Source organism: Phacochoerus africanus, chromosome 15 (assembly GCF_016906955.1).
Source record: "Phacochoerus africanus isolate WHEZ1 chromosome 15, ROS_Pafr_v1, whole genome shotgun sequence".
NCBI classification, from domain to species: Eukaryota; Metazoa; Chordata; class Mammalia; order Artiodactyla; family Suidae; genus Phacochoerus; species Phacochoerus africanus.
The window spans coordinates 54,760,557-54,783,818 of NC_062558.1; the positions used below are offsets into that span (position 1 = coordinate 54,760,557).

The 23,262-nt window shown below is 38.6% G+C and overlaps 1 protein-coding gene across 2 annotated transcripts in view; it reads right to left on the bottom strand.

Annotated features, from left to right (window-relative positions):
- The window catches only part of RYR2 (ryanodine receptor 2), a 775,249-nt gene that overhangs the window by 416,163 nt on the left and 335,824 nt on the right, over positions 1-23,262 (bottom strand). For both annotated transcript variants that reach the window (XM_047762364.1, XM_047762363.1), the window contains 4 exons: positions 22,134-22,212; positions 18,978-19,090; positions 10,058-10,157; positions 9,298-9,394 (listed from right to left, as the gene is read on the bottom strand). In XM_047762364.1, the coding sequence (XP_047618320.1) occupies positions 9,298-9,394; positions 10,058-10,157; positions 18,978-19,090; positions 22,134-22,212 (389 nt within the window). The remainder of the gene's footprint in view (positions 1-9,297; positions 9,395-10,057; positions 10,158-18,977; positions 19,091-22,133; positions 22,213-23,262) is intronic.

Below are 23,262 nucleotides of genomic sequence, written 5' to 3' on the forward strand. Positions count from 1 at the left end.
TCTTCCCATGTGCTTACTTGCAATCTGTATGTCCCCTCAGTGAAATAACAATCCATGGCTTTACCCATTTTCTATCTAAATTGGTTTTTTTCTAATGTGGAGCTTTGAGAGTTCTTTATATACTTTAAGTTACTTGTCTTTTGTTGGACATATACTTTGCAAATACTCTCTGCCAGTATATAACATCTTTTCAATCTCTTCACAGGGACTTTTACAGAACAAAATTTTTTCATTTGATGAGATCCAGTGTGGCAACATTTTCACAGACATGTTTTTGATGTCAAGTTTTAAAACTCTACAATCTCAAAGGGGTTTTTTTGCTTATTTTTTTTCTAACTGTTTCATGTTTTACATTTATGCCCATGATCCATTTGAATTAGGTTTTGTATAAAGTGTGAGGTTTGGGCGGAAGTGTTTCATTTTTTTTCTGTTTTTTTTTTTGCCTGTGGGTGCCCATTTGCTCCTTCTGAATGTCTTTTAAGTCTGGGAAAAAAACAGCCCTTCCTTTCTTCTTTTTTTCCTCTCTGAGGCAATCTCCCTTGTGTCCAAGACATTAAGTAGAACAGTCTCCTTGGATTTAGTCCTGAGAGAATAGAAGTCAGGAAGGAAGTGACTTGTAGAAAATTGAAGCTTTCTGCCAACTCTCAAACCTACCCAGAAGAGGAAAAAGCACAGAAACTTCTTGCTGCTTAAATAGGGGGAAATAATAGGAAAAACACTGGGATAAAACATAAATTAACATTACAAAAATTATCCTAGAGGCAACAGTTTGCATGTTGGCAAGTATGTGGATTTTCTACAAAGACTCTATAATATACATAAGATTGTCAAAATATCCACAATCCACCTCAACAAAAATTTTTAATCACCATCTTCAAGGCTCAGCTTCCTGCTGCAGGAACAGGGATTCTTTCTTACAGACTGACTGGACATCAGGGTGCTTCCATTAGAGAAGGATCTTAGTCAAGGATGTGGGACTTATAGGCCTCAAAATAGTGTTTTATTCACTCAGGCTGGTATGCTAGTTTAGTGAGACAACTTTTTTCCCCTCCCTAAATTGCAAGCATTTAATAATCTTTCAGGAGTCACAAAAAAAAATGCAAATGGGGACCTCAAACTTTTCTGCATTCACCAGAGTGGTTTCTCAAAGCAGGCATCCTTTCGTGAACTGGAGTTTTGCACTTGCCATCAGCCTCTACATGGATTAAATCATGAGCCACTGCAGCTGCCAACCCTCAACACCCCGTGAGTGGAGCTCAGGGTGGAGACCAGGAGTGAGGCACTCTGTGCTCTGGGAAAACTGGAAGAACAGGTCTTCAGATAGTTAGATATCTTTAGGAGAAGATTTTATGTGCCCAATTCTTGCATCTCATCATATCTAGAAAAACACTAAAGTCCTTCATGGTCATGTCTGCTCTGTATGACTAGTAGTAATCTTCACGAGACCAGCAACAAACTTTTGTAAAATATGTGCCTGGCTGCACGGACCTCCCCCTCACCTTTATATACACACAGACATTATTTCTCCCTGCCTCTTTGGGATGGTCCTGCACAGTCATCTTCATATACCTCCAACTCCAAAGGTGAGCTGGTGAACCCCCAGGGCCGTGAAAACTCAGGATACTGGCCCAGACAGCTGAAGTGCATATCAAAGAAATGATTTCATTTCAACAAATGAGCCGCGGTCTCTTTTGTTTCTTCTACCTGCCCTGTGTTGCAAAAACTCCATTATATCCCAGCTCCCCCTGCCTCCTTAGAGCAGTTTCTCAGGGCTACCTGAGATGCTGTCTCCCAGGGTTAAGTCCTAATTTTGCCCCAAATAAAATTTACCTCTCAACTTTCAGGCTGTGCATTTTTTTTAAGCCTTTGGTTCTCTTTAAACAACCTATAAGGAACACTGTGGTTCTCTTTAAACAACCTAAAAGGAAGTACATGGCTTTCTTTCTCCATGTATTTCTTTTATAAATACAGAACAATAAGCATTTGTGTGCAGATTTCCATATCTACCTCACTATATAAAAGTGCTACAAGAATGACTGTAACAGCCCTGGCTGAAAAGTAAACAGAAGAGATGAACACATGCACCAAGAAAGATGATGAAAGATAATGAACGGCAGTGTGTGGTACATTCCATGTCTGGGGAAGATAAAGACAAAGACAATTACACTACCATTATATCCTTAACCAAACTCAGTTCACTGAGGATTCACTTATGGATCCTCTGAAAAACAGAAAAATTACTCACATAAGATTTCTGCTTAGAGCTGATACTGAATTCCAGATTTAAACCAATTACTGGGAAGATAAGCTTGTTTTACTAACTTATAAGCTAGCCAAAATATCCCCTCAAAATCAAAGGGCAAGAAAGATTCCTCCTGGCTTGATTTTCCTCAATAGGTAGATCAGTAAGATATGTTTTCTATAATCTAATTTTTAAAAAGACTGTGATTGGCCTCTCCCAAAGGAACCTTCACCTCTTCCTGAACATAGTGCTACTGAGATCTTAGCAGACTGAATTTCTTAAAGACAGAAAGTCACTCATTTTTTTATAGCCAGCACACACCAAAATGCCTAGAACATACAAGCCCTCAATAAGCATTAAAGGAATTGACTTAAAGTGATTAGAATGTAGATCCAGGATTAAAAGGTTATCATAGAGAGAAATTATAAGTGTTTCAGCTTATACATTTCTGCAGTAAAATTTCTACATGGACACCAGTCTACCATGTAAGTGCCTAGGAGAGCGTTTGGCTAAGAAGCTGAGTCCCAGGCAGGTACTAAGCAACTTGTCAGGAATCTCCTCATAGTGACAGAGAAATCAAGAAGCACATGCCTACACAGCATTTAAGAAAGTATTATGTATTTACTCAGGGCTGAGTTTGTTATACTTCTATTCAAGTTGCTGCATGAAGAGAAACAGATATGTTTTGAGATGACACATCTACATAAAACGTAAGTGAATCTTCATGGGTTAAAAATAATATCCTTACACTCCAATTCCCTGTTAAAGAATCACAAAAATAGGATCAGAGCAGAAAAACAACAAAATTTATGTTGTTACATTTACTTTTCAGTCCATACAGAATATAACACAGTCACAAAGGCATTTGGAAATTTTTAAAAAAAAAGGGAGGGAAGCTTTTATTTTCTTCATGAAAAATACTGCTTACACCTAGTTTCAGCTAATAAATTGAACATGGACTAGTAAAAATGGTCTTTTTTTTTCGGTCTTTTTAGGGCCACACTTGAAGCATATAGAGGTTCCCAGGCTAGGAGTCAAATCAGAGCTGCAGACACAGGCCTACACCACAGGCACAGCAACGTGGGATCCCAACCACATCTGTAACCTGCGCCGCCACTTGAGGCAATGCAGGATACTTAACCCACTGAGCAAGTCCGGGTATCAAACCCACATCCTCATGGATACTAGTCAGGTTCTTAACCCACTGAGCCACAAAAGGAACTCCAAATGGTCTTCAATTTTCATTGAGAAAATAACTGAGAGATTTCTCTCTTTTCTCCGTGTTTATTTTTAATCTATTTTCTATTTCATTTCACTCACTTGAAGGGCATCAAACACTATAACTTTTTTTTTCATCTTTTAATGACATTCCATGGTTCCAATTTCTATGAATATTTTAAATCCTTGGTCTTCAAGTCTGTATTTTTAAAAACAGTGCGTTCTAGCCCTATTGATACTTGGTAGTGTAGCTCTAGACCAAGTCAGCCTCCTCACTGAGGACAGGCTGAACCAAGGCCAAGGTGCTTCTCGGTAATCAGCAGGGAGGTTACGTTTAGGGAAGAGACTGAATTTTCCTCCAGAGAGAAAAGGCAAAGAAGAGAAAATAGCTCTCCTTCATGTACTTACTGTCCAGCAAAACTGTTTGGCAAATCTATCCTATCCCCAGACCCAGGCTAAAAGGATATACACAGGACATGCACAGGGAAGAGAAGGAAGAAAAATTCTTATACGATAACTGGGTCGTTCTGGAGCACAACACAGCAGCTTTAGAAGCTTGCTCCAAGGCGGTGACTAAGGACATTAGGATCTTAGTCATCCAATGGGGGACACAGACAGAAACCAGGCATCTCCTTCTGAGCCAGACGGAGAGACACTTAATTTATTAGATCAATCCTGACTCATGCCTTATCAATTATTTACAAGTAAAGCTCATTAAATCACAATAGTAAAGGGGGCATGAAGGCAAAAATATCATCATGCCTACACAGAGCGTAGCTTTTGCCTACTGAGTCACATACTGGAAACGAAATGTAGCATTTCTTTCCAGGCACTGTCAGAAACAATAACTTAATAGTCCTGCACTTGAAAGTAACAAGACGGACCAAGTACATGCCACGAGTAATGCTTATGAGATGGAAACAGAACCTCTCTCTTCCACACTCAAGCCCCCCGCCCATACACATATAAACACACACACTCAGCCTGAACACTTTCCATGTCCTCCTCTATTTTTCTCCATCACTTTTATCATTACCAGGTGCATTTTATCTATGCATGCATGTATTTGTGTACATTCATAAACAAGCGTATTTAAGTTTCTTTGGCCAGATAGCCCCACTAGAATATCAACTTGAGAGATAAGATTTTGTATCTTTTTGGCTACTATTACAACCCCAGCACCAGACCATGATAGTCATTCCACACATTTTTATTGAATAAATAAAATTACCTATGAGTTATACGGTAAAACCTGTTTTAACATACAAACGATGCTTCTCCAAAAACATTCCCCTAATAATGGTTTCCAAATCAGAGATCCCAAATAATAATTCTGAATATCCTTCTGACTGATCCCTTTTAAAATTTATTTTACTTTTTTATAGATTGATTGAACATTAGTTAAAATAGGAGATAAAAGTTATTAATTTAAAAGTATGACATACTTAATTCAGATAATGCATAATTTAATTTTTTTTTCTTTTTACAGACATACCTGCAGCAAATGGAAGTTCTCAGGCTGGGGGTCATTCAGAGCTCAGCTGAAGCCTATGCCACAGCCACAGCAACACTGAATCCTTAACCCACTGAGCAAGGCCAGGGATCGAACCCCATTCTCAAGGAGATTTCGTGGGGTTCTTAAGCCACTGAGCCACAATGGGAACTCACAGATAGCACATATTTAACCCATCAGTAAGTATGTGTGCACACAAAGGAAATGCCTTTGTTGAAATTTTATTACATTCACATAAAAATGGACGGAAGTGATAAGATACAATCCAGAGACAATCTAGAACAGAAAACACCCCCCGTATCAAAAATTTCATGCTTGAAATAAACATTGGAAATCAAATTTCAAGCCTCCAGATGAAATCTTATTTTCAAAGCAATAATTAAAAAACTGCAAGAACAAGAACCTGTCTCCTTAATTTATTCTATCTCACTATTAGAAGATTTTGAGTTACAAGTAAGAAATTACAATTCTACAGTTAATCTCAATGCATTTCTCCCTTTCACCCGACTTCTCACAACTTCTATAAATAATATTTTTACTACTTTTCTTTTGTTTAGGCAAGTTGTATACCAGTAATTTTAGAGCTATACATCTTTCTGGAAAAACCTCAAGAAATTTAAAATAAAACAGTAGTGATGCTTTATTTCACAAACATGTCAGAATTCAATCCATAAAAGCAACATGAGCAGAAAGGGTAAGGGAAAATACATATATTTTTTTTAACTTTGGGAGGCCTCAGTCTCCCATTCAATTCCATTTAATTGCATGGGACACTCTATGCTCTTCATTCTGGAAGTTTGATTAATCCTCCCATGAGAATGTACTGGAAACCACTGACTTATACAAATCTAACTGTGAAGAGGAAGTTAAAGATCACTCTATCGGTATCTAGAATTACAGTAGCCATCACTGAACTGCATTTCAATTGCTAAAATTACAGTTCTGTATATTCAAAGCTTGTCAATGGAATGAGGCATGAGCAGATTGACAAATCCATTTGCTAAATCCAGCATTTCTGACCAAAATGGTCCTGAATTACTCTCAAGTAACTGTCACTTCTGGCTGTCCCCTTAATCAATTCCCCTACTTCTCAATTATTAATTGAGTATGACCAAGTTATAATTGAGTATGACCAAGTTATAATTAGAGCAAAGAGAGCTATGAGGTTAAGAGAAATTTTTTCCTATTTCCTTGAAATTTCTCCAGCTTTCAAATCACTGTGCAAAAGTCATTATTTTCACTTCTTTTTTGTAAAAAATGAATCAAAAGCTATTTTTTAGGTTATCACTGCATGTTTCTCCCTCAGTACATATTCATATCAATTTAAAAAAATGCTGTCTCCTGGCTGTACTGTCCTTTGCCTTTCCCTCATTCTGCAATGCACTAACGTGACTTAGGGTCAGAACAGAGGGAGAACTTAGGGAGATCATCTAAGCCATGATATTAACACGACTTGAAAGAACAAAGTGCTCTGTAAATACAAAATTCAAGGAATTATTTTTGTCATTACACGCAAATAACTGCTCAACCTCACTGTGTAATCCAAACATAGATAACCTGTTAAAAGTAACATCTCTTAGGCCCATGCTGTCTATTTCTGACTCACTTTTCTCCCTCATATCACGATCTGACCCCAATTTTAATCTAATTTCACCCATGTAAACACACTGTTTCAGGAGCACTAAGGAGGCATTCTCACTGACATCACTACCTAGAAAAGAAAGAGCTGTGATATGTTGATCTGAATCATATTAATTTGACATGGAAATTATCAAAATAAAGTCAAGAATAATACTGGGGGCAAACAGCCTTAAATATGCTTGTAAAAGGAAAGCAGACCCAGAACAATACCTACAGCGTATCCCTAGCTAGGACTCTAATCAGAGCTGCAGGTGCAGGTCTAGCCAGCATCCTCACAGACACTGTGCTGGGTTCTTAACCTCCTGAGCCACAAAGGTAATGCCTGGACCCAGAAAGATATTAAAATGCCTTTAACATTTTCCCTAGTCTTCTCTGTAATAATAACCAACCATGCAAAGAATTAGCAGGAAATCTGCTCTATAAATGTTATGTTTAATAAAACACCGCTTTAACATACAGATCCTCTAAAGCGCAAGAGAGGTGGGGAACTGCAGTGAGGACCTGGGATCTAACTGATGCTATTTTCACGTGAAAATGACAACATCCAGCTACTAAAACAAAAACGATGCTCACCCATTCCTGGCTTCTAAAGCTTAGCAAGAATGAGAAGCCCTTATCCACTTTCAACTCAAAAGAGTAGAAGATTTTCTTTGACATAATTTAGTCTCTCTTCCTCCAAAGTCTACCCTCTATCATATTTTCATCCTCATGCCCAGGACCCCTCAAATGTTTCCATATCTGTCTAAACAATAATGACAATAACAACAACAAAAATAATAACTTGTGGATCTCTTAATATGCACCAAGATTTTACGTGCATTTTCTTACTGAATCTTCACAACCATCAAATGAAGTAGCAGTGAATATTTAAACTGCTTACAGAGGAGAAAAATCACATTTAAAGCAATGAAGTCATCTGCACAAGTTATACACATTTTAAGTGTCAGAGGTGAGCCCCCCCCTCCAACACATCTGTCTAGTTCTAGAGCCTCATTCCCGAAACTACAAGTCTCTACAGTGTCTGTAGCAAGGGTAGAAGGGGTCAAAGAATCAAGTGGCCAAGTATTTCATTTAACAAATCAGAGAACGAAGACCCAAAAGATTATGACAAGGCCTCTTTTGGTTCCTAAGTCTCCATGATTATACGGCAGCATTTAACACATCTACACTCTAATTCTCCCGTGGGTTCCAGAACTAACTTCCCCGGCTCTCCACTTAACCCTATTCCAGCTCTCTTGTGACTTTTCTGCAACTGTCCATGTCCTAAATATCAGCCTTCTCTTGTCTATTTTTCACCTCTCCTTTCATCCTGCCCCTCTTCACTCTGCAATAACTGCACTTCCCAGAACACTCTGCCATCCCTCTGAGTCTTCTGTTCATTCCTGTGTTTAGAATTCATTCCTTGGAGTTCCTGTTGTGGTTCAGTGGTTGACAAATCTGACTAGGAACAATGGGGTTGCGGGTTCGATCCCTGCCCTTGCTCAGTGGGTTAAGGATCCGGCATTGCTGTGAGCTGTGGTGTAGGTTGCAGACACGGCTCAGATCCTACATTGCTGTGGCTGTGGCATAGGCCAGCGGCTACAGCTCCAATTAGATCCCTAGCCTGGGAACCTCCATATGCCACAGGAGTGGCCCTAGAAAAGGCAAAAAGACAATAAATAAATAAATAAATAAATAAATAAATAAATAAATAAATAAATTAGAATTAATTCCTCAAATCAACTGCCTTTTGAATTCCCTCTCATCTTTAATACAAACCCTATCAACACCGTCAACAACTTTCTAACTTACTAAAAGCAGCATTTTCAGTTTAGGGAATTTTTCCAGGCTCTTCCTTTCACGCTTCCCCAGAAACTAGGTCTGACTGGTGGAAAAGGTCTCAAAGTGACTAGTTATGAGAGTATGAAGTTTCCAAATGTTCTCTACATCTTTAAATTACAAAAGTAGATATTTATTAATTTGTCTAAGTGATATATTAACATATATCCACTAAAAGACTTAATGCCATGTAATAATTCATCAGATAATGCCTTGTCTCACAGTAATCTCTTCTTTATTACTATATCCATCTATCAATTCATGAGGCAAAATAGAACATTTGAATCACCCTAAATATTAGTATGGTTTTGTATTATTTGTGCACTTTTCTCTGTGCTCCAGACTACTGCCTTCTTGGCCCAATGTCAAATAATATTAACATGAGAGAGGTATTAAAATCATATAAAATATTAGGGAAAGTGGTCAAGTTTATTAACTATTCCAGTAAATGGGAGATAACAGAAAAACATCCTAAACCTTTGGGCAATGTGAGAACTCTGATTTTAAAAATGAATTTGAGACTAAACATTTGAAATAGGACGAATTCAAATCCAGTGAACATTTAATGAAGTTTTAAGTGATTGCATATGTTCATTCCTCCTACTCAGTTTATTTTATTCAATGTTTCTCACCATGCTTTAATTACACAAAATTTTCTAGCAATGTCACTGATAGGTAATCAAAATATAATATGAGAAAACACTTCAGAGGAGGCCCACAAATGGATCATTTCAATGAACAGATGAATGTTAGTGGCCCCCTTTCCATGATGCTAATGGCCTGAGCAGACTTAGCCTTAATTTGAAAAAAATTTATCTCAATGTAAGAAAATGCAAAGCTCAAGGCACTGAGCTCAGATACTGACCTCCGCTGCTCTTCGCCATGTTCTCCGGAAGGGACAGTGAGGCATTCGTCCATGTGTCCATGAAGCAACCTGAGCACGTCACCACCAATCAGATACCCTAGAAGGATTGGAATGCAGCCACATTTAAATTGGCAAGGTCAGATATTGACAGCTGAACAGATCATCTGGTCCAATCTTTTCTCAGACACCTGGCCAACCTTGCAGGGATGGATGCTGCCACCTGCTGGCCACATCTGAGCCCCGGGTTCACAGTCCCACAGGGAATGATATTCTCATACATGACCTCATCCTCATAAACCCTCCACAAAACATGCAAGTCTGGATAGGCTCAGACTTGAATGCATTTAAGTGAGAATAATCAGAACAAACACAGATATTTCCTGGGAAGACCCTGATGCACAAGCACTGTTGTAATCCAGCTGCAATTCACAGACCATGGAATACAAGAAATCTTGACATCGCCCTCACTAAGCAATATCCTGAGGCCAAAACATTGGAGAAAATAACCCCTAGAAAGCTAGGATGGAAAATACACACAAATAAGCTAAAGCTGACAGTAGTGTAAAAATAAGAAAAGATAAATCTTAATACAAACTTTGCTTTTAAATAGCAATCCAAGTGAGATGCCAAAATGTCACATTTTAGCATTACAGAATATTTTGACACAAAAAGGCCTAATTTGCTCATCATCACAGTTCCAAAGATGACTATCAACTCTGCATCAAGGACCAGTCTCCTAACGGAAGTGAGTTTTATTTACCTTGGGCTGCTTCACTTCCTGAGCTGATGGGGGCCACGCTCCAGAGGGTCTGCTGGAAAGCGGCATCCACGTGCAAGCTGACATTGCCATAAGACAAGTGCTGTATTAGAGGCAAAAGGAGGCATCAATACAGGCTCTGGCTAAGTGTTAATACGAAAGTGCTTCTGCAACTCCTGCTCAACACCACAGATTTGAAAATGTCACAGAGAACATTTTAATTCAATCCTGTCCCTCAAAAATGAAAAGACTGTAGAGGAAAAATTAGAGTTTATATTTGACTTTAGGTACTTGTCAGCCTCATTCTAAGAGTTACTACTTAAGCCACCAATTGAAAACCATCCTAATGAATATACTAAACCAAATTCATTTGTGAAAACAGACTATTTTGTGGTGAAGGCTTATGGATGGACAAAACTGTGCAGAGTGGGCACGTACTATTAAAATTATAATTAAGTTTTCCATATATCACACTGTAATAGTGTGCTGACAATGAAGTAGGTGAAATCTACTGGACCAATGTCTTAGTTTTATGCTTCAGGAATGTTTATCTAAAATTTGTCATTAGATGGCATTATTTTCTAATAGATATCAAAAATCAGGACAATAAGTGTCCTTCAAAATTCAGATATTACAAATTCCAGATGTTCCTTTTTAAAACCCAATGTATTAAAAGAATATCATACGTCACATCTCTGAGAGCCATAATATATGAGTTCTGAAATGATAAGGAAAACAAAAGTAGGAGTATAGCCAAATGCCATGCTTATTTCACTATTACCTGGCTGCCACTATAATTTCAAAAATGCATGGAACAACCACCTATTTTCTTCGTGTCATCTCAGTAAACATCACCAACACTCCTATAATGTTTCTGCAATACTTTCCAATGCTGATGACAGCCTAAGCTTTTTAAGATTTTAACTGCATGAGAACTTTTCCAGAAATCTGACCATCTTGGTTAGATGAAGCACATGAAAAGTCACACTAGTGACTAGACACTACTCCTAGCTGTCATACTAGTCTACACAGCAGGCCTCTCAACACCCAAAGGTCTATTTTGTCTAAATAGTCTAATCTCAAGTCACTAGCAAACATAGATATTTCATTTTCTTTCTCTTAAAAACAAAGCCAAAGGAATGTGTGACATTTAAATATCTGTAGTTATCAGTACTTTTTCAATCAATGAGATTAAAATTTTATCAGTGGATACATCAGATTCATCAATAACCTGCTCTCAACATCTCAGTCAGCTGTCTGCCTCTTGACAACCTCCTCTTCATGCAAAATCCCAGCCAGGATGCCTTTATTGAATTCAGTTCTTTCCCAATATGTTAAAATTCTTTAAGTATTTACAAATGAATCATAAGCCATCTGCTTCCACAAACAAGAAAAATATATTGTCCTTCATAGTCCTCATCACACAATGTGCTCACTGTGTGTTTTTCTGTCTCCCTGTTGTAAGCTTTCTAACACAGGCTCACGACTGTATCCCTACCATCTAGCAAAGAAGCATGTGCAGAAGCCAACCAAAGCTTTAAAATTTAAGTAGCACAAATTTAAAAAAAAATTTAAGTTATTCCATTAATGTTCCCATTTTAGTGATCTAACCCAAAATAACAACATATACAAAAGCCATAAAACCATGTGGATTTTACCAAACCATCAGAAGATGATGCAAAATACCCATACGTTTTACTTTTGAATTCAAGTGAAGGCTCATGCCATATTATGGTAAATATATAATATGATTTGTTCATTCAGCCTGGTTTATTGAATATATATAAAACATCACACTAAACATGAATGGAACACCTTCCCCACCCCAAGGGTGCTCATGCTCTAGAAAGGAAGGTAAAATATACCTACAAAATGCTGTGAGTCAGCACTTTGAAACTGTTAGCTAGACTGTAATCAAAGTGCTACAGGAATTAAGAGAACACTTCGACCAGCCTAACTGAACAGAGTTCATTGTCCTGGGCCTTGAGGACAGGAGGTATTTCCACTGGAGAAATGGGATTCCTTATGGGATAAGATATTTGAGGAATATAGATAGGATCATTCAAACTGTGCCTCACATTTCTCTACTTTAGACACGCTCTCCCCAAAAGTCTGTGCGCACACTGGATTTAGGTTCGTATATTAATAATGTCAACGTGCTGAGTGTAAATGTTTAAAACATACCAAAACTTTTTTTTTTGTCTTTTTGTCTTTTCTAGGGCTGCACCTGCGGTATATGGAGGCTCCCAGGCTAGGGGCCTCATTGGAGCTACAGCTGCCAGCCTACGCCACAGCCGCAGCAACACTGGATCTGAGCCACATCTGCGACCTACACCACAGCTCACAGCAACGCCGGATCCTAAACCCACTGAGCAAGGCCAGGGATCTAACCCGCAACTTCATGGTTCCTAGTCAGATTCGTTAACCACAGGAACTCCTAAAAACATACCAAAACTTTTATCAACTAGTTCGTATATTTTCATTTTTAATATACCAGAAATCTGACAACTGGAAGTGGCCTGGGCCACCTTGACCCTCCAAGAGACTCTAAGAAGGGGAATGGTACCCAAGGAGGCAGCGATTGGAACATAAAGCACAGCAAAGAGTTTCATCTGTGGGGCTTACTGCATATACTCAGAAAGAGTGAGAGAGAGCCCGGCAGATGAGGCAGGTGCCAGACCAAGGACCTCATACTTTAGAAAATAAGGAAAAACTGTGATGAAAATAAGGGGAGGGGGATTAAAATGCCATTTTCAAATCCTATCTAGGTTTCAAGGTAAACAATAAATATAAGATACCCATAAAAATAGGAAAATTTCACTCTATTGGAGCAAGTTTAAAAAAAAAATGTCCTTAAGATCTTATCACACCATTTAAAGTTATCTAAATAATGTCCACTCGGAGTTCCCGTAATGGCTCAGTGATTAACGAACCCGACTAGGAACAATGAGGTTGCGGGTGAGATCCCTGGCCTTGCTCAGTGGATTAAGGATCCAGGCGTTGCCATAAGCTGTGATGTAGGTTGCAGACGTGGCTCGGATCCCGCGTTGCTATGGCTCTGGCATAGGCTGGTGGCTACAGCTCCAATTAGACCCCTAGCCTGGGAACCTCCATGTGCCATGGGAGCGCCCTAGAAAAGGCAAAAAGACAAGAAAAAAAAATAATAATATCCACTCTTCTCAAGAAAATATTCTCTAGGCCTAACTATTTTGGATGCTTCTATTTAATTGTCCCACTTAAACAACAAAGGGGAATCTAAGAACCACACTGAGTGAGGCCTGTGATATTAAATATTCAGACTGCAGTAAAGGTTTCAGTGACTGACAGGAAGATAAGTTATACTTAGGCAAAAACCTGTGTTGTCAGAGATGGAAAGCAAATTTGGCCTTAGGCTGAAATATGCCACCTCTCTGGAATTTACACAATAATACAGTGGCCTTGACCCACCAGGAGCTGTGCAGAAGGCTTTGGGGAGGGATCTGCTGCCTCCTATCACCTTGATTCTTATGTTAGTGATTCTCAAGTTCTCATGGACACACTCCTCATCTGAGAATTTTGTTCAAAAAAAGGCAAATTTGAATTCAGAAGGTCAGAGGGGAGTGAACCAAGGCCACTGCTCCAAGAAGCATGTGTTGAGTATCAAGTCTTCATATGACAGAAGCACAAAAATCTCAGGAAGAGAGAAGATATTACAAATCACCTCCCAGGAGATCTCAACCTGGATTCCACATCCATGCTTTTAGTTTCCCTTGTATGCCCAATGTATACATTTTATACATTTTGAAGTATTATGATGACAAGGAGTCAGTAAACTTTGTCAGACTGCCAAAAAAGGTCCCGGGCACAAAGGCTTTTCAGAATATCCGAATTCAACCCTTATCTTGATGCATTCATTCACTCATTTATTTCTCTCTGATCAAGTGTCAGGCACTTGGGCCCTGGTGATGACTCACTCTGGAAAAATGATCATCCAGTGACAGGGAACACAAGTAAACAAGATATATCGCCCCTCATGCTTCTTTTTTTTTATTCTGAGAAAAAAATGAGAGACAGAGAAGAGATGCGTTTTCCAAATGTATCTCTGATTCCAGCACCTGAGCCTCAGAGAGGAAAAAAAAGGCTCAAGGTAAATAAATCAAAAATAAATTGCCTGATGCGATAAACAGCTTGGAAATATTTATGATCGTCGTCTTTGTAGCTATCGATACTTTTTATGCAACTTGAGGCAATTGAAAATTTATAATGCAATCAAAACATTTCTTATCAGAAATTCAGAGGTGGGTACAAGAGAAGTAAAGTTTTAGAAGCCCCAGAAGAGCGCTTTCCTTTAAGCATTTTTTATCCCTTTCTAGATTGTTGGGTTCTACTTTTTCTAATTTAATTTTATTTATTTATTTATCCATCATGTTCTACCCCAAGAGATTGGACATAGACTAATTTACTTTTAGACAGTTGCTTGGTAATATTTTCATAGATTAAAAAAAAAAATTGTCAGAGAGCTCCCGTCGTGGCACAGCAGAAATGAATCCAACGAGGAACCATGAGGTTGTGGGTTCGATCCCTGGCCTCACTCAGTGGATTAAGTATCCGGCATTGCTGTGAGCTGTGGCGTAGGCCAGCAGCTGAAACTCCAATTAGACCCCTAGCCTGGGAACCACCATATGCCACGAGTACAGCCCTAAATCACACACGCACACACAAACACACACACACAAAGGCTGCTTCTATAGATTACCTAATCAATAAAATTATTAAAAAATAAGTAAGCGAGAGCAATCCAGGCCATGGGTTGAACATTCCTGTGCACGGGGTGATTTTTAATATCTAACACAAGTTAAAGTAGCTCCGCATGCTTTATTTTGTTTAGTTTGAAATCGATTCACAGTGGTACCCATTTGATCATGTTTCTTCTATTTTAAATTGTATATTTCTCATATTTAAGCTGCTTTGCTAAATCCCTCTTTAAAAGAAAAAAAAATAAGTCCTTGCAATGGGGCAAAGGAATTTTTTTTTCCTCTTGGATATTCCTGGAAAGAAGATTAAGATATCATTTCATATTAGAATATGAAACAGCAAGATGAGAAATGACATTATATTGGCTGAGTGGTTTACAACCTTTTCTGGCTATAAGACCCTTTGTTCCTGGGAAACTGTGTGCAGGGGTTCAATAAGGAAAGCAGAGCAGGGGCGGAGCAGCCTGGGTGAAAACTGGGGCCCCTGGTGTTCCACGTAGTGCCCTCTTTAAGCCACAAGATACCGCCACAGAGGAAAGAGTGAAAATCAGTCCTTGAATCAGTTTTAATCAGTTTAGCACCCCTATCTTGTAAGCTTGATTACAGCAGCAAATGCTCAGTTAGATAGTTTAACCTTAGTTTAACCATCCCTGTTGGTGAAGGAAAATTAGATCAAAGGCCAACAGACACTAATGACTGAAAAGTTACAAAATCAATGACTGGAAATGTTTATTTTTAGTGGTTAGTTTTAACTGAAGTGTTTTCAGCCAAATTTCTTAACTTATTTATGTTTAACCACATCACGTCTTCTCGGAATTTAAATCTTGCTTTCACATGATGGAACTTTATAAATTTAAATCAGCTATAATCATCTTTTGTTTATCTCCTTCCCAATTTTTCTTCTGGTTTTATGTCTACAGTTCCCTTAACCGTTTTTAATAGGTACAATCTCCAGGGTAAATAATGGCAGCAATTTGCTACTTATTTTTTTATATGGGCCATTCATAGAGCTAAGACTTTTGTTTGGATTGAACATTCAGTCCTCTCAACATCACTGTGAACTGGGCTCAATCACCCCCATCCTGCAGATGAAGAAACAGAGGGTTTGAAGAGGTTAGGTGATGGGCCCAGGTTCATGCTTAGCAGGGTCTAGACTAATAAACAAATATATATATATAAAACCCATTTTCAGTTACTCAGGTTCGGTACATGGATTATTCCAGTGGCTACTGTTTATTCAAACATCTTTTACTGCCTCACTTTTTGCCCTTTCATTTCCTTCAGATCCTTCTCAGCAAGCACCATGTAGGTCCTTGAATCCATGACCATAATAGTCTATTTTCTCACCATGAATCAACCACAGTGGGAATGTGAGATAATAATGAACTATCTCTGCACCCATAGAAACATCCTTCACCATCTCTAACCTAAATTCTAACACTTAGTTATTACCTTATATTATTCTCATACAGTTCCATGTGCTCGTTTTGTTTCTTTGAGGATGTAATCCATGTGTAATATATCCTTGGTCTTCCCTGTGGTTTCTACCATATGCAAGGTCCATACCTTGCAAAGGCTATTAAAGTCACTGACTTTGTTAGCAAAGGAAAGAGAAATTTTAACAGTCTGGTTGGTCAACTATCTGGAGCTCTATAAAAGGTTGTCAGGAGTTCCCTGGTGGATCAGTGGATTAAGGATCCAGCACTGTCACTTTTGTGGTTTGGGTTCGATCTCTGGCCCTGGAACTTCTGCATGGTGTGGGTGTGGCCAAAAAAAAAAAAAAAAAAAAGGGTTTTCCAAAAAGGAACTTAGGGAATTCCCATTGTGGCTCAGCAGTAACAAACCCGACTAGTATCCATAAGGACGGGGGTTCGATCCCTGATCCTGCTCAGTGGGTTAAGGATCTGGTATTGCTGTGTGCTGTGTTGTAGGTTGCAGATGTGGCTCAGATCCTGTGTTGCTGTGGCTGTGGTATAGGCTGGCAGCTGCATCTCAGATTCGACCCCTAGCCTGGAACTTCCATATACCATATGCCACATGGGTGGCCCTAAAAAAAAAAAAAAAAAGAGAGAGAAAAGAAAAGAAAGAAAGAAAAGGAACTTAAATGCATTGGCTAAAATGTAGCTTGAAAGTTATCTGAGTGTAAACACTCATGATGTTTGTTTATTTCCCAGTGTAACCAAAAGTGAACCTGATGTATCACAATTACTGCTATTGTCTGCAGAGTGCTCTTTAATTCAAAGCATATTCAGACTAACCACCTCACTGCTTCATCACAATAACCTTGGTGTTGGGTATAATCATCACCATATTGCAAGTGCAGAAGCCAGAATGCAAAGAATTAAGTGACATTCTTAGGAATGTAGTGATAAAACTGATGTGAGATGCCCTGGCCTCTGTGAGATTCTGAATTTTCTACTCTTTCAGAGCATAATGATGCCATCCTGTCCAGTAACCTCTGCTGTGTAGTGGAAAGAACAAGTTGTACAATAAAAACTGGCATAGTTACGCCAAAATAAAAATGAGATATGTGTGGAATTTATATACTGAGAAGCACGCATGCATTAGTTTTACCACCACTATTCGTTTCCAAGTAAAACCACAGCTCGAAATCGATGTCTCCTGACCAAAATAATGACCTTCACACACAGTAAGGGCTTAATTAATGCTCATCTGAGAAACTGACATACTTCCATTGTTCTAGGAATGTGCATGGTGCCTGTTTCCACAGACACTGGTTAAGAGACAAAAGAATTGCTCCAGGCCTCCCTCTAGCTCTGCAACATGAGATGCTCTGTTTAACAGAATAGTTCCTGTCAGTTACATGAGCCACTGTTTCACCATCTCCCTGCCTTCATCATCCCCTCTGCCCTCAGAGTAAGTAACACAGCACCCTCTTCCTAGAAATGTTTCAGAATTGGAAGGAAATGTATTGGTAAGCAAAAACTGATTTGAAGCACCTCCAGACTTGAAGCACCTCCAGACCTATCCTATTTCCACGTTCATAGAGCAAAGGGGTACTAACTACTTACTTAATCAATGACATACAAGTAATTTTATATATTTTGCTTTTTTAGGACCACCCCCACAGCATATGGAAGTTCCCAGGCTAGGGGTCAAATCAGAGCTGCATCTGTTGGCCTACGCCACAGCCACAGCAATGTGGGATCAAAGCTGCATCTACAACCTACACCAGAGATCACGGCAATGCCAGATCCTTAACCCACTGAGCATGGCCAGGGATGGAACCCGCATTTTCAAGGATACTAGTTGGGTCCGTTACCACTGAGCTATGATTGGAACTCCACAAATAATATTTTGATTTAAAGCAGTGGAAATACACTTTATATAGATGAGCGGGATCTTAACTGCAAGGATGCTCTATTTCTGATTTTTGTTTCAATCATCATCCACAATGATGTCTGGGATTTTTAAAAATGTGGACATTCATGGAAAGTTTGCAATACCCCATTTTATATTTGTTTAATTACTTTCTCAACCTTAAAATAAAATGAATATTTTGCACTGGCCTCCTTCACACTTGATTAATTTCGACCTTCTGCGAACTTCTGCAAATGATTATTCATAAGCAAAAATACAATTTACTAAATAAGTTAGATAGATATTGGCCTCACTGCAAACATTAAAAATGCTTTCAATGATTAAACATAAACTTCTTTCTTCAATTTCCCATTTCCAATCCCTTCCCTTTGAAACAATGCAATGTCAGTGACAGAATTAAACTTTTTTATTTTATTTCTCCTTTCTTAGCATGGCAAGTGTTTCTCTTAGAACAATTTTCTTTCATAAATCTCAAAACAGGTCATCACAGCCTCATTAACACCGTCTTCACAGTGGATGCAAAATAAAGTCCATGGAATTTCGCATTGCCAATTAGACCACATTTTACATGCTGCTAATAAAATCATCCAAGGACAGGCCCTAACAATGTCATGAACACACATGTCAAGGGCACGAGGCAAGCCTGTCTAAATAACCCTGGTCAGCCGCATTGCCACTCACGGCATATTATTCCTCTACTTAGGGAGTCAGAACTCATCAAAGAGAGGTAGAGGCTTGTTTCTCAGCAATTTTCCTAGATAATTTGCAATCTCAGCTCTAAAGAGCTCATTTTATTGACCTGTCACTTACCATATCACTAAGTAAATGATCCTGCTTTCCACACTTACCAGGTACCTTTCAGAAGACACACTAACTAAGATGAGGTCATCGCCAACTCGCACTTTTTCTCCTTCTGAGCGTTGCTTGGAGGCAGGATGTATGGTCCACCAACAAGCCTCGCCTGCGCAGTGATTGAAACGTGAAACACAAAGAAATGCCTCTTAGTCTAAAAATCCATGTTCTTTGCCAGTGACTCCAACATAAAAGAGACAAATGAAATCAGTCTTCACCATCAGTCTCCTTCAAAGGAAACTGCCCTATTCACGCAACTTTCAGAAACTGGAAGTGGAATGCAAATTCATCTCTTAGATCACGAAAATCAAAAGAATCAGAGCAAATTAGTTTCTGATAAGACATACTGAAATGCAAAGATTCTTCTCAAGAAACGTTTGACACATGGGTAAGTTTGGTGTCTTCCCCCCCTCTCCTAAGAACTGCTTTAAAAAGATATTTATTTATGCTCACATAAGGATACATTCACCAGCCACACTGCTCTCTGTTCCTTATGCAACCATATGTGGTTATACTGTTACATCACTCTCTCTAATAACACCCAATTTTCGGCCACTTAATTTTCAAAAGGACTCAGGGTTTTTGTTTTGTTTTGTTTGTTTGTTTGTTTGCTTGTTTGTTTTGTTTTGCATATGGAGGCTCCCAGGCTAGCGGTCAAATTGGAGCTGTAGCCACCAGGCTACACCACAGCCATAGCAACACGGGATCCAAGGCGGGATCCAATGTCAAGGCGCGTCTCTGACCTACACCACAGCTTACCGCAATGCCAGATCCTTAACCCACGAGAAAGCCAGGGATCGAACTCACATCCTCATGGGTGCTAGTCTGGTTTGTTAACCACTGAACTACGAAGGGATCTCTAGGCTCAGGGTTTTGTGACGGTGGTATTAGAACCATTAAAAAACCTCTGTACTTTTTTTTGGATGCTGACTCAAAATGGGTATGAGTAATTGCCACCTGAGTTTTTCTATCCTGTGCCTTGTTTTATGGTGTTATTTTAAAATAGAATAGTTTCTATTAATCTAAAGGTAAAATATAAGAGAATCCTGCTTATAGAAGGATATGGTATAAAAATATCTGGGTGTATATTAAATCAAATACTTTCTTCTAGAACAAGTCAAACATAAGCCTCATGAACTGTTCAACATTCTTCGTACTTCAGTCCCAAAACCTAGGGCATAAACATAAGCACACAATGCTTCAATCTCCTCATAGTTCCTTTTAAACGCTAAATATAAGTTCTAACCAAAAATGGGAATCGTTTTATTGATATCTGTTATCCAACAATTATCATTCTCTGTGTGCCCAGCATTATTATTTTTCCATCACACTTATTTTGGCCTCTTTACTAATTCCACAATGCCAGAATATAAGTTGCAAAATAGCAGGTCTTTGTATGTTCTGTTTACTGTGGTTTCCCCAGGTCCCGCTAGTATTTTGTAGGTACTCAATAACGATTCATTTTGCATAAATGAGTACACCAATCAGCAAACAATACCTCATGAGCATCCTTACTGGCAGTTTGTAATCCGTGCCCTGAGCTACTTTTACTACACACACCATAGTCTTGAAGGTCACCTTGCAGAATTCCCTAGCTTCATTCACTGGATTCATATTTTTAAGTAGTAGGGAGTTGTTCATTCATTCCCTCAATCATGAATAAAGCACATACTATTGGTCAATCACTGCTTTCATACTGGCAAACACAGCAACAAATAAGGAAGAAAAAAGCATCTGCCTGTTGGGTTTCATTCTGATCAAGGCAGGCACACAACAAATGATATATTTAGCAAAGAATTCAGAAGCTGTAGAGAGCTAAGGGGTAAAATGAGTAACACAAGGGGATATTGTGTGAGAAGGACTACCTTGCTCTGTAGGCTTCACTATTTTAGAATCACCTCAATATATGAGAACAAGTTCTAGATTGTACGTGTCTTTTACTTCTTTTGAGAAAGAGAATTGAAGACTTTTTTCCCATGTAACTATGTGCTGAAGTAAGTTATTACAGTGAGAAAACTAAAAACAACTAGTTAAAATACAGAGGAATGAGCTATAAAATAAAATAATAATAAAATAAAAATGAGAGGAATGCATTTATCTTTCGGGCGCCTGGGATTCTCAGAATTTCTTGTACAAGGTCATATGTTGGTCTATTAAAAAGCTAATTAGGGAGTTTCTCTTGTAGCATACCAGGTTAAGGATCTGGTGATGTCACTGCTGTGGCTTGAGTTACTGCTGTGGGGCAGGTTTGATCCCTGGCCTGGGAACTTCCACATGCTGTGGGCGAGGCCAAAAAAAAAAATTATATATATATATATATATATATATATATATATATATATATATATAAATTAGGTTGATAAATAGAGCTTTACTTTTATCCAATTGTTATCTGTGCAAACTTTAGGTTTAAAAAGAAGGGCAGGGAGTTCCCTGCTGGCTCGGCAGGTTAAGGGTCCAACCGGTGTTGTCACTTCTGTGGCTCAGGTTGCTGCTGTGGTAAGGGGTTCAATTCTGGGCCCCAGAATTCCACATGCCATGGGCAAAGCCCGCCCCCCAAAAAGAAGGGCATGTGTGAGCTTGATCCCACTCACAGAAAGAACAACTTAATAAGAGTTGGACTATTTCTTTCCATTCTTTTTTCTACTTGATCTTTTATTTAATTTCGAAGTCAGGCATGCTCATCATAAAAGATAAAAAAAAGTCAAAATTATACAGAGGTATATAATGTGTAAAGTCCTCAGAGTACTGAGAACAAAAACACAGACTATACTCTCCAATTTTGATTCTCCAAAACAACAAATGTGTCCATATATATGTATTTTTGTTTCAAAACTATGCAAATACATAGACATGGAGCATGATGATCTGTGGACAGGGAAACGTCCATTTCATTTTCTACATTTCTGTTCGAATGTTGACATTAATTACATTGGTACACTTAACAAATATAAGTGAACCTGAAGTAAGTAAAATAATGTACACTTCCTCCTTCTATTAAAACTTTCCATAGGGAAGTCATTTGTTCTTTCCAGAATCCATCCCTAAGAAGAGTCAGCAAATGTATCTTCCATCATGTCTCCTGACTTCTCCCAATCCAGTCCCTGTCATGCTTTCCTGAGCACAGCTTTATCTCAGACCAATGTGCTCACCTGTTGTGTCCTCTTGTAAGCCAACATCAAAGGCCAGTTTATCAGTTGAAGACCTGGAAGTGGACAGGCAGCACAGGTACTAGAAGACACAGAATCAATAGCTGTCACTAAACGTTTATAGCTCTTTACACATACACATGGCCAAAAGGCACATGACAAGATGCTCAACATTGCTAAATATTAGAGAAATGCAAGTCAAAACTGCAATGAGGTACCACCTCACAACAGTCATAATGCCATCATTAATAAGTCTACAAATAACAAATGCCAGAGAGGGTGCAGAGAAAAGGGAATCCTCCTACACTGTTAGTGAAAATGTAAATTGGTACAACCACTATGGAGAACAATATGGAGGGTCCTGAAAAACTAAGCATAGAACTACCTTATGACCCAGCAATCCCACTCCTGGGCATATATCCAGAGAAAACCGTAATTGGAAAATACACCTACACCCAAATGTTCTTAGCAGCACTATTTACAATAGCCAAGACATGGAAGCAACCTAAGTGTCCATCAACAAACGGATGAATGAAGAATATGTGGTACATATATACAATGGAATATTACTCAGCAATAAAGAAGAAATTATGCCATTTGCAACATTTTGTAATAACCTATAAGGGAAAAGAATCTTAAAAAGAATATCTATATAAATAGCTGCATCACTGTGTTGTACACCTGAAACACACACAACACTGTAAATCAACTATACTTTAATTAGAAAACATTTATAGTCCTTTCCAAGTCTAACTCGGAGCACTTACACAACCTTCGCTGGGAGTGACATTCTAGAGGAAATGTGTTTATTTCCCCTCCCATAAAAAGGTGCAGAAATACGTTCTGTCAGTAAAAGATGACAAGCAATTGTGGACATATTTATACATCTCTCCCTTCAGGTGAGATTCATGATCATAAGCAAAAGTACAACCTTATCTGACAGAAATCTTTCTTGCAAACAGAAATTTGAACAGTATTCACTTTCATCCTCTTGTTTTGTTTTCATCTAAAAAGTTTTAACTTTCTGAAACGCATCCAGAATTGACTTTCTGTGCAGCATGCTGCCTCCCTGCAGTGAGGTTCTGCCATGTGTGTCCCTTTATGTGTTTCCCAAGGAGTAAGGGAACTCTCC